Source organism: Eublepharis macularius, chromosome 7 (genome assembly GCF_028583425.1).
Source record: "Eublepharis macularius isolate TG4126 chromosome 7, MPM_Emac_v1.0, whole genome shotgun sequence".
Lineage (NCBI taxonomy): Eukaryota > Metazoa > Chordata > Lepidosauria > Squamata > Eublepharidae > Eublepharis > Eublepharis macularius.
The window spans coordinates 34,487,996-34,500,080 of record NC_072796.1 but is presented as its reverse complement, the minus strand read 5'-3'; the positions used below and the strand labels follow the sequence as shown (position 1 = coordinate 34,500,080).

General features: G+C 38.5%; 1 protein-coding gene across 1 annotated transcript in view; it reads left to right on the top strand.

Annotated features, from left to right (window-relative positions):
- The window catches only part of VPS4B (vacuolar protein sorting 4 homolog B), a 28,797-nt gene extending 18,175 nt beyond the window's left edge, over positions 1 to 10,622 (top strand). The window contains exons 9-11 of the mRNA XM_054984880.1: positions 225 to 444; positions 3,367 to 3,504; positions 8,458 to 10,622. Of these exons, the coding sequence (XP_054840855.1) occupies positions 225 to 444; positions 3,367 to 3,504; positions 8,458 to 8,559 (460 nt within the window). The 3' untranslated portion in view covers positions 8,560 to 10,622. The remainder of the gene's footprint in view (positions 1 to 224; positions 445 to 3,366; positions 3,505 to 8,457) is intronic.
- Positions 10,623 to 12,085: the final 1,463 nt, after the last annotated feature.

The window sequence follows — 12,085 nt, the reverse complement described above, 5'->3', positions numbered from 1 at the left end:
TTTGATGATTGATATATGGTATGAATCCTTCCAAAAACCTTACCAAATTTAGTTGCTTAATCTTTAAAATTAGATAATGTTTCACATTTTTCTTTTCACAGCTAAATTTTTAAAGTTGCAGATGGCTTCCTTTTCTGCCTAACCTGAGCTTGCATGCAGTGCTTCATGTTGGGCGTTACCACCGTCATCCATATTTAATGTTTTGGCGTTTCTTCCCCAATTAGGTTTGAGAAGCGCATTTACATTCCCTTGCCTGAGGATCATGCCAGAACAGCCATGTTTAAGCTTCATCTTGGGACTACTTTGAACAGTTTGAGTGAATCAGATTATCGAGAGCTTGGAAAGCGAACAGATGGCTATTCTGGTGCCGATATAAGCATAATCGTACGAGATGCCCTAATGCAGCCAGTTAGGAAAGTTCAGTCAGCTACACACTTTAAAAAAGTGAGTAAATGACCCCTCCTTCCCTGAATTGTTATCTTTTTTTTAAAGTGGTTTATACCAATTTTATTTAAACTATCAACAATAAACATAAAAAATAAAAACATAACATGCTAAAAAAACCACACTAACAGTACATATAAACATGAAATAACAAACAAGAGAAGCAGCTAATAGAAAAATAAGAAAAAGACAAAAACTAAACTACAAATTGTTCTGATTTTCTCCGCAACAACTGTATATCGTTTTCAAGTCTCACTTATTCTGTTAAACCTAAGAGCCTTCTTTTTTCTATTGTTCATGATTCTTAATCCATAAATCCAGATATCAAATCATTTATTATCTGTTTCAAGTAAAAAGTCTATAAATGGTTTTCAATCAGCCAAAAATGTAGATATTGTCTTTTCTCTAATCAGTGAAGTAAGTTTTGTCATTTACACAAATTCCAAAACTTTTACCTACTATTCCTCCATTGTAGACAATGTTGGAGTTTTCCATTTTTGTGCATACAATACTCCAAAATATCCAATACTATTCTTACATTGTCCTTCAGCTGCCTCTTAGGTAGAAATCCACTTTGATCTCCATGAATAATATCCTGGAGAATACTTTTAAGTCTTCCAGCCAATATCATAGCAAATAGTTTATAGCCATTATTTAATAATGATATTGGCCTATAATTTCTTGTCATCTTGAATTGTTACCTTGATCACTTTTGTGCTGTTCCTTGGAATACATTGCATGAGTTATACCACTTCTTCCATAAGAAATGATGACAAAATTGACAACAGAAGTATAACTGATGGTTACGTTTTATTAAAAATTACAAATTCATTGTAAAAAACCAATCTCGCGCTAAATGGAATTAACCTGCATCTGCAGTGACAGACACAAATGTGGCTGGTTCATCATCAGGCACATAGCCAGAAATCTTATGCAGGGGCGGGGGGCGGCATGAGCATGCTAAGGGGAGGTAGGGTTGCCAGGTACACATCACTGGGCGAGGCTTGGTTACATCTTGGGTGGAAACTGGTAATGTCATGTTGAATTGGTGATACTAGGGCTTTGTACCAAATGATAATCTTACAAGAGATGTTGTTGCTTGTAAGGCTGAGGAGGTAAGTAGGAGACTTCTGAGTTACAGCAGCTTGCAAATCATTTCTCCGACATTATCCCTTGCCAGGTAAATTGGTAGATGTGTGGTTGCTGTATAATGAGGAAGTGTGGGCAGAGTGTTTCAATTCTCAATATTCAGAGACTCAATTATTCATGGTTCAGATTTATTTAGATAAGTGATACTCATTCTGTAGCTTTCAGAGAGCCACATTTTGCAATTACTGTCAACCCTAAGTCACTTGGTATGCCCTGTGAACCACCCCACCAAACACACACCTGCAATAAAAGAAAATAAAACTATTGCTATTAAATATATAACCATAACTGTAAAACTTTTTAATTACCAGGTTACCAATTTCAGTCTGGTTTTAGGCCAGGTTGTGGTACCGAAATGGCTTTAGCTGCACCTGTGGATGATCTTAATTCAAAGTTGGACAGAGGACTGTCTTCTCTGTTGATACTACTAGATCTTTCAGTGGCCATTGAGATAGTTGATCACTCCATTCACGTTTACCAGCTTGAATATGGAGTTGGTGTTAAGGGCATAGACAGTATGATTTAGTTTTTTTGATGTTTTTCAGATGTGTTCTAGAATGCTGATCAATATCAAGATTCTCAGATAAACCAGTATTACTGGTCCCGATTAATCTGCAAACTCTTGGAAATAATTGGAGCTGGCATTTTAAAAGTCACAGCAGCTTTTCTTTTACTGTTTGCATCTTTTCCGAGGCAAAAAAGGAAAGGGGGAGAATGGTGACTCTCATGGGTGAATGGAACAGCAAGTTAGGGAGAGCTCAACTCTCCCTAACTTGATTCTCTCATGTGGTCTTTGGACAGACAGTTGAACTCTCCATAATGAGTGATTCCATTCACCTGTGAGACTTGTCACTCCCCTTTCCCCTGAGAAAGCTTCAAATGGTAAAAGAGAAGCTGCTGTGACCAGCTGCCAACCCAGAGCATTTTGGGGGGACCGTGTGCCTTTTGCTGCCAGGTTGGTTCTACTAGGATTCTGTGGTTTGGCATTGGGTATGGTCGGCTTTGTTGGTTCTGTTTTCTTTGTGTGTTTGGCTAAGGCTTCTGTGCCTTGGGGAGAGCATTGGACCCCCCCCCCCACAAACACACACCATAGGAGATAACAAAGGGCAGCCGGGGGCACCTTGTTTAAGGGCCTGTAGAACTGAATCTCTTGATCCAATCTTCTTGAAACTTGGGGGCTCTTTAGAGGACAGGCAGCCCTCACTCCATTGTAACTTGCTGCAAAAACGGCACCTCCATCCTCATAAAAATATTTCCCCGTAGGGAATAATGGACCAGGTTAATTTTAGAATACCAAAAGCCCCAGTTCTGAATACAAAACTGGTATTTTGGGGGCCTAATATAAGTAATACTGATATTTATGACCTTCCTTATTCTTGAATCTGAAAAATACCTTATTTTTAGAGCACACCCCTAGCTGGTTGAAGCCTAAGGTCACCCAGCAAACTTTCCGTGGCAGAGTGGGGATTTAAACCTGGGTCTCACAGATCTTAATCTAACACATGAACCACTACCCTGTGCTGGCTGTCTCCTGTATAGCCTGTGGCCCAGTTGGCTTTGCATGTTCTGGAAACAGGCAATATGAATGCATTCGTCTAATGATGGCACTTCCAACAGAATCATGCTTCCACCTTCAATGGCTTATAGCATCCACATCCAGCCCAAAGTAAACAGTGCTGGCTTGTTTCCTAATATTAACAGAAACAACTTCTTGTTTGAATGAACTCTTAAATGTTTTCAGGCTTGTGAATCAGATCTTTTTTTTCCCCCAAGGTGAAAGGTCCATCAGTGTCTGATCCAAACATGTTAGTAGATCTGTTCACTCCGTGCTCTCCAGGGGAACCCAGTGCCATTGAAATGACATGGATGGACGTACCAGGGGATAAACTACTGGAGCCTGTTGTTTCCATGGTCAGTCTTTGTTTTGCTCTTAAACTCCAGGACTGTCAATATTTTTAGGTTGCTAATTAAATGGTGCCTTAATTTCCAGTAATATTAAGCTCCCATTAAATCTGGCTGGATCACATATTACTTTACCAAGTGTGGTTACTCAAGACAGCTGGATCCCTTCTGTTGTATAATGCCAATTTTCCACACTCAAACTGGGCTCCTCCCTACTGTTAATTATCTTCTTGGAGGACATAAGTCTCTTTCCTGCTTGCAGCTGAAGCATGTACAAGAATTCTGTGTTTCATAATAACATTTCATGAGTTGAAAAATGCAGGTGACAGTGGTCTGATAGTTTTCCTGATAGGCCTTTGGTTGTTAACCATGTTCACCACAGTTGAAAAACGGTTCCTTCCAGGCAAGTAGCTTGCACAATCTGTTGCTCAAGCTGCCCTGGGGCGAATTTATTATTGGTAGTTTGGTGAGCCAATAAAAATATTTATGCAGGGTAGTAAATGTATATTCTTGCATGCAGAAGTGCTCCAAGCTTTGCTATACCAACACACACAAATGCATTGTATGAAACCTTCTGGTTGTTCTACCAACACACAATGCTACTGATGTTATAGTAGCAAACAGTTAGGTTTTGGTTATTTGTCAGAAAGATGGTGGTAAAACAACAGTTATCACTTTGCTACCTTTCAAATATAGTATATACAATATGTTGCAATTTTTACTCAATATTGAGTATAACAATTGCACATGAAACGTTTGTTCCTTTGAAGTTTAACCACAACTACAAAATGCATTGCCTTATACATATGTTCTTCTCTTAAAACTACCAACATTGGAAGATTGGAAGATTGTTTATGAAAAATAGCAAATACTGTACATTGATTGAGGAAGACATGAGCATCAACATGAGGAGATGAATCATAATGTTCCCTCTATTGCAAAAACTTTAATTACAATAGTAATTTTATATCCATTACATCTATATTCAAGGCTCTTTTCTCTCCCTCTGCTTCAAAAAGTCTCTGAACAGAAGTAATTCCCAGAGCAATCTAAATGCTGATTTCACAAATACCTCATTGTAGACCTTCCACAATTTTATCAAGAGTATCCTTTTAAAAAAAAAAAAAACAGTTTGCAAACAATACCATTGTCTCTAGGCTGAGTCACAAAACATTGTCAGGCATGTCTGGGGGAGGGGGCACATGGGGAGGTTGTCTCCCCCTGTTTCATACTGCTTTGGAAAAGCACCCTCCATTTCATAATGGCTTGCCACATGGCATAAGCAACTGCTGTATGAAATAGGTTTCAAGATCCCAATCTGAGACTACAGTCCCAGACTTGCTTGGGAGTAAAATGCACTAAACTCAATAGGACTTAACTGTGCCAGTAAATATGCATAGAATCAGACTGCAAAGCATTTAAATGAACTTCACAAAAAACATGCTGAATTGTGCCAACAAAAACGCTTCCATCAGTGTATCTTTTGAGATTAACACAATCAAATTTCCAAAAGTTACTCAGGGCTCTTAGCTGCAACAGTGTGCAAGTTATTCTTAATTGGTTCCATGGCAGTGGCATGGTAAAACTTGATGTCCTGGTTTAGAGAAGGGCAGGAAGTAATATGGTAACTCCACCTCAGGTCATTGTTTGCCATGGTCAATAATAAGAACCTGCCTATTATTACTAAGAAACATTTAAGTGTTGTGACATACATTATATGCCATTGCCACCTGTCATATGACTCTAGGTTTGCAAATGCAGCTTGTAAAACCAGCAGTTGGCTTTCTTGACCCAGAAACCATTTGGATCGCTATAGTGCCCTTAACTTTACTTTTTAACCTAACTTTTACTATTCTTTTTAAAGCTTAGTTACTTCACCTTTGGGCAAAAAAATTCTTCAGTTCTTCTTTAACCCCAACAGGAAACAGTGGCTGGAGGAGGAGGATAAACCTTGAGTAGGTGGCCCCAGTGTTTAAACACTGCCACCCCATGACTGGTTCCTCCTCCCATTTGTAAAAAGTTACGGTTTTGTGTCTTTGGCTACTTGTTCAGAAGGCAAAAATGAGCAAATCCAGATTTAGAAGATGAGACTTCAGATGAAAGGGAGGAATTTCACTCTGAAATTTCACTACTGGTTTTTGCAGTGTTAGATGCTTGCTCTTTATACTTGAAATTGAAGAGTTTCTACAGTTTACTATAGAGTGGATGAAAATCAATGTGTGTTTAATACATTTTATTCAAATTCTGATAGTCCTTTTTGAAGGGGGAAATACCCTATGTAAAAATGAATTGACACATAGCTTGAAGATATGATGGAACTGAGAGTATAAGACAATATATTCATAATAATCTAAAGGAACATTCTAAGTAAATGTTTAGGCAAAGTTTGCAAATGAGTTCCAGTAGTTCATGGATTAGCGGCCCAATCTTACGAGCTTCCACAGGCTTCTGTATATGTTATGTAGGTTACCCAGTGAGATGCAATGCTCAGTCTAGAAGATGCTCAGTTTTGTAGTTCTGAAACTGGATTTGCATCTCCATGCTTGTTAGCTACATGAAGGTTTTTAAATGAATAATATACAGGGGTGAGAAATACCAGACCTCAATCCTATTGTTCCTCTGCAAATTTGTATATTAAGATTATAACAGCCAACAAGATTTAAGCATGTAGAAATCATGCTTACATCGGGTCCTCCTGACTAGTCATTTTAAATCAAATCCACTCTGGTTGGATTGAACCAGGGTTTGAAAACATGGTCACTAACTTGGTTAGAGAGTGACCACAATGGTGGAATGCTTAGACAACTGCTACAGTTTGTTTCTTCCCCCCTCCCCTGCTTTCCTGCTTGCTAAGGCTTGAAGCACTCCTGAATTCCCAAACTTCTACATACAAAGGCTCCAAAACAGCTGTAAGGTGTTTTTAATTTTGGGATAAAACCTTAAAACTAAACCGATTAGTGACAGTGAAAGTGACCAAGAAACTTTTTATTTGCGCCTGATACTTGCTCCACTGGTCAGGATTACTTCCATGAACATTACATAGTTTCAGTGTTTATGTAATTCAGGTCACTCTCTTGAAACTAGTTGCAAGCTTGCAAGTCCATGAAACCTATCACTTCTACTCCCACTTGATTTCTTAAATGTTCATGCTCATCTTGCTGAATTGGAAAGTACGTACTAGGTATTGCTTCTGCATATATGCTTGTGTGTAAATTTGCACTTATCAAATCATAATAAACCTAAAGAATTGTTATTGAAAGCATTGGTTTTTTAATTGCATAGTTTGGGCAGAGTTCTCATATCTGGAAAAGAAAACTTTCCTGTGGTTTAGAAATCCATGTATTTTTGTGCTTGCAGACACAACTTAGTGTTTTTTGCTTTTTTGTTATGCAGTGGGACAGGCTATACATCCAAATCACTTGGGAATTAAAAATGGTTACTCTACTTTGACTGTTAATAAAGATTTCCCATAAGTGGCAGGCTCTGAATAGGCAAATGTACATAAATGCCACAGCATAATGGGTGTTACAAGTGATAGGTTTCATGGAATTGCGTGCCTGCAACTAGCTTCAAGATAGTGACCTGAATTATATAAACATTGAAAGGTGCTACTGAGAATTACTCTACCAAATAGTAGAGTTAATGTAGCAGTTGAGAAGCTGGACTGTGATGCAAGAGGCCGCCTGTTCTCTTTCCTATAGTGATCTTGCTATGTAAATTACTACCATCTCTCAGCCTCGAGTGCCATAGCAGGATAATTACACTGGCATGTCTTTCAGAGTAGTAAGGATGATGGGTTCAGAAGGTAATAAATGCCTCTAGTTCCAACCACCTTGAAAGAGCTGGTCATGTGACCTCTACTGAGGAAGGCATCCCTGGATCTCACTGACCTGAACCACTGCTGTCTGTGACCAGCGTTCCATTTGTGGGCAAGATGTTCAGCTTCCAAAACCAAGTCTCTTATATATTAATTATTTGGTCTGCAGGTGAAGGATAACTAGAGATGTTCTCCAAGTGTATGTAGAAAGCAGGGAGACAGATACTCACTTTCCTTATTTGAAAAGCCATGCTTGAGTCCTTTGCACCTTTCCCTTCATTTAAATTTATTTGTTATAGGGAAGCGCTTTCTTGTTTGCAGGAAATATTGAATGTTGTCATGGATAAACCATTTTTTTAAAAAACTGGTCAGCAGAGGGTTATCCAGATGTTGTTCTCTCCTCCCTCTTTATAGTGAAATTGGGAACAGGCCTAGGATTTTTGTACTCCCCCTCTCCCGTGCGAGTCACAGTCTGTTGAGCTTTCTGCCATGGGGTGGGCTATCCCATGACAATTTGAATCTCTTCTCACCTTGGATATTGACCCTTTTCTCCTGATGTTCAACATACAGGATTAGAGGAAATCCTGCATTCAAGTAACAGCAGAATCTTTGTTTTGCTGTGAAGTGAGCAGGGAGGAAATGAACTAACATAAACAGCCCCATAATTTTTCTAGTGATGCCTTTATAATGCATGAGTCACTGTACCTAAGTAGTAATTGACAGAACAGTCATATAAGTAACCATAGTTCAAAGTGAGGTGACTGCATCTAAGCTTCATGGCTCCAAGTGACAATTTTAAATGGTTCTCCACCAGGAGATTCCTCACTTACTGGAAGGGAACGTTCTGCTGGCAGAAGTCCTCCATCAAAAGATTTGTCTTGATGGAAGGGAGCCATTGCATACAACCCAGTCTTTAAAACTTATTTCTCTGTATACACTTGCATACTTTCCACACACTTGTTAAAATACATGTAAAATCATTTAGACTTATCTGTTTCACATTCATGGGTTCTCCTTTACTGTTCCCAGTCCCCACCCTCCTTTGTGGTATAGATCAAATGAAGTTGTGGAATACTGCGTCTTTGCTATCAAGTTCATGTCTGTGTGTGAAGAATTGTAAATATGTTTCTTTTTCTATATAACAGGCTGATATGCTGAGATCATTAGCCAACACAAAACCTACTGTTAATGAACAAGACCTGGAAAAACTAAAGAAATTCACAGAAGACTTTGGACAAGAAGGCTAATCCAAAGACCATTTTGTCCCTAAATTTTTTCTTTGGATTTCTTGCCTCTCTATTGCCAATAAATGAATCGCTCCTTCTTTTCTTTCTACATGGAAATGAAGAGCTGTTTGCAAGGACCCTTGAGCTTTTTGTATATCACTTTCCAGAAATCTCTTAATGTTGTTTTCTGAGAGCATGATACTAGGATCTTACGGCAAAAAAGGTAAACATGTTATAAATATATTTAAAAAATTGGCAGCCCTTCCTGGTTTAATTGGGTTTTTATGAGTTTAGATTTTAGGTAATGATCTCGCCCTAGTTATAATAACTATTTATAAACTTCTGCAGGCCTAAAAAGAACATGACTTGGAAAGGAGGCATAAGATCTGTTTGCCAAATGTTTTCAATTTCTTTCAATTTGCCAGGAAAATAATTGATTTTGAATCATGCAGCAGATAATATATACTCATAGTTACAGAGGATTATTCACCATAGAGTTGAGAAAAAGAGATGGGGGTGGTGATCAGGAAGGACAGCAACTTAATGGCCAGTTCTTGTATCAAAACATTGATCTGGAGCAACATTTGTTTTCCCTTGCTATGTTGTGGTTGGAGATTGCCTTAAGCATCTGCAAACATTGATTTCAGTTACTCGTGAATAGACACCTGTCACTGTGCAGTCTACCAGGGAAGATGCTTGATGTACTACAGATAAAAGTTCTTTCTCTTTTTCTCTAGTTTCATTTAGCTTTGCTCTCTATAGGAGTTTAAACCAAACATAAGAACATATGGCAGAGTGGTAGCCATGCATTGATAGAAGGGAAGATAATTCTGAATTAATTTCAAAAGAACTTTGGACCAAGTACAGAAGGGCCTCATCAGTACCTCTGATTTACCAAGGGAAGATGCTCTTACTCCAGGTTGTTTTGTAAACACCTGGCTTGAATGTCTGTCTTTGAAGTGGGTTGACATTTCTTTAAGAACAGTGTAATAGTAGTGCAGACTGTTTTCCAGAGGCCTTCACTAGAGTTATGCAGCTTAAAAAATATCTGAATGTCTCTTACAAGACTACAATGTTAGCATTGAGAATGTGCCTTGTAAGTTTACCTGGTTATAGACAACAGACCACTGTGGAACCAGTAATGTGGCACACAGCTTTATTGCTTAGAACTGTATCCCACAGATGCTTTGTGTATTACCAATTTCAATGTTTAATAAGAACTGTAAGGCCACTCACTCTCTCATGGGCTTGGGTTTCCTTTTTATGTACATATTTTGTCTACTTCCTAAAATAGGACAGGTGAAAATTTGTTTTGGAATGAAGTAAAAAGTTACGATACAACATGAGCTTTTGTTTCTATATTTTTTCCTTCAGATGAGTTTTCTGTATTGTCAAAACATTTTGTTTTTGTCATTTTTTGACACGTAGAATATTCTGCTCAAAATGACACACTGTTATGGGCATGGATCCTGCCTAGAATTTTTCTGTGCGGGGTGTGGGTGGAAGTGGGACTGATTTCTAAGTCCTGAGGTAGCTCTGACCTTTTCCAGCTATTCTTGGGTGTCCCTCTATCCTCCAGGGAGTACCAGTGGGGGACATTTTTAGTACCTGCAGGAAGATTAATTGACAAAAACTGTCTCTTGCCTCAAAGATATTCTAGGCAGGACACAAGCCATGGTATTCTAAGATTTGGTGAAAGAATTTTCATATACATCCTTGAACTGCACTTTACTTAGAATTCTTCACTACACTGTGTCATTTTCATAGCACTTTAGTATTTATACCATATACTTTTCAGAACAGTTTTTTCTGTCCTATTAATGCATTGTATGCTCCCAGCATTTGTCCACCTAATTCCATACAACTACTTCTGGTGCCTGTTGTTTTGTTACCTGTTTTCAAAATGTACACAATTAGAAGAACTAAGGATTGATACTTGATTGCAACACAAGTTGAGTTTCATCTTGCATTATTTCTGTCATGTGCACACTGATGTTTGGCCCTTGGATCACATAGGCTGTGAGCCGCAATCAGAGCTGTAATGGCTTAAATTCCAGAATAAAATAAATTTGGTGTTTATAATTCCTTTGGCTTGAATAACTACTTGTGAAGATTTTGTACTAATTAAGTTTTTGTGCAGCATTGTAGTCCTCTGATTTATTATATGAACAGTATCCAAAATTTTCTGACTTCATTCCAATGAAAGCACTCTCTTCACTCTAATTATTGCTAGCAAAAACCTTAGTGGTCAAGATTAGTTACAATTCAAGAATTGTGCGAGAATTTCAGTTACAATACTATCATTATAACCGTGTACAGAGATAAAAATGCCAAGAAAACATTTGACTAAAGTTATAACATGTGGTGATGAGAGCTTTGACTCTTGAACGCTCATACCCTGGAAACCTAGTTGGTCTCTGGACCTGAATATTAGAAAGTGTATTTATCTAGTATTTTCAGTAACTGCATATAAATCAGATATTATTCCATCTGGCCTCTGGTTTGGTCAGTCATCCACAGAGAAACCGCAAGGATTCAAAGGCGAGACATACAACATAAAAGGTGTGGCTTCCCTTAATTGAAATATAAGTAAATTGTCCTTTTATCTCACCAGTATCTGAGCTGTTGATCTGATGGGTTGATTCCACCCCACCCTGTATCTGTATTGAACTGTTTGATCTTTTCCCAAGAGACTGTGCACATTTCATTCTTGTGCCCTATACATGCCATAAAATTACCCAACAAGAGAGAATCTGCTTCATAAGAATGATCTCTCAAACCTTTACTAATTCTTCCTAAGTATAGGGCTGTATGTCCTGACCTGGATGGCCAGGCTAGCCCAATCTTGTCAGCTCCTGGAAGCTAAGTAGAGTTGGCACTGGTTAGTACTTGAATGGGAGACCACCAAGGAAGACCAGGGTTGCTATGCAGAGGCAGGCAATGGCAAGCTACCTCTATTGGTATCTTGCCTGAAAACCTCAGCAGAGGTTGCCATAAGTCAGCTGCATGATGCCATATACACACTCATGGTGTGTATAATTCTTTGGATGAGTTATATATATTTAATGCAGTAAAATTGTCTCCCCCATTTAGAAAAAAACACCAGACTAGAGAGGCCATCCTTCATAGTCACCCTTTCTTTTGAAGCTGCCCGGACCTTCTTTTGAGGGAAATTGAGCAGAGTCAATCCCAAGTATTTAAGGATATAATTTTAAAGCCCTGTAGAGATAGATCTGTATCAGTTCTTTTGTGTCCAACTGCGAAACTGCAAGGGAGAAGACTGAGTGCCTGAATTTGGGCCCTTGCTAATGAGTTTATTAATCATCTCCAGAGAACAAGTTTATAACTAATCCTACCTGGTGTAAAGCAGTCTCTTCAGTCATACATTTGGCAAGTACAGATGTTAAGAGTTCAGGAGAAAGAAACACCTTGGTTTACCATTCTTTCAATTTATTTTGCCTATTGGAACCTGCATTATAAAATTTGGGGGCCTGCAAGAAGCAAGGAGGGAGAGGAGACAAACTTCAGATATCCTGTCCCATTTCCT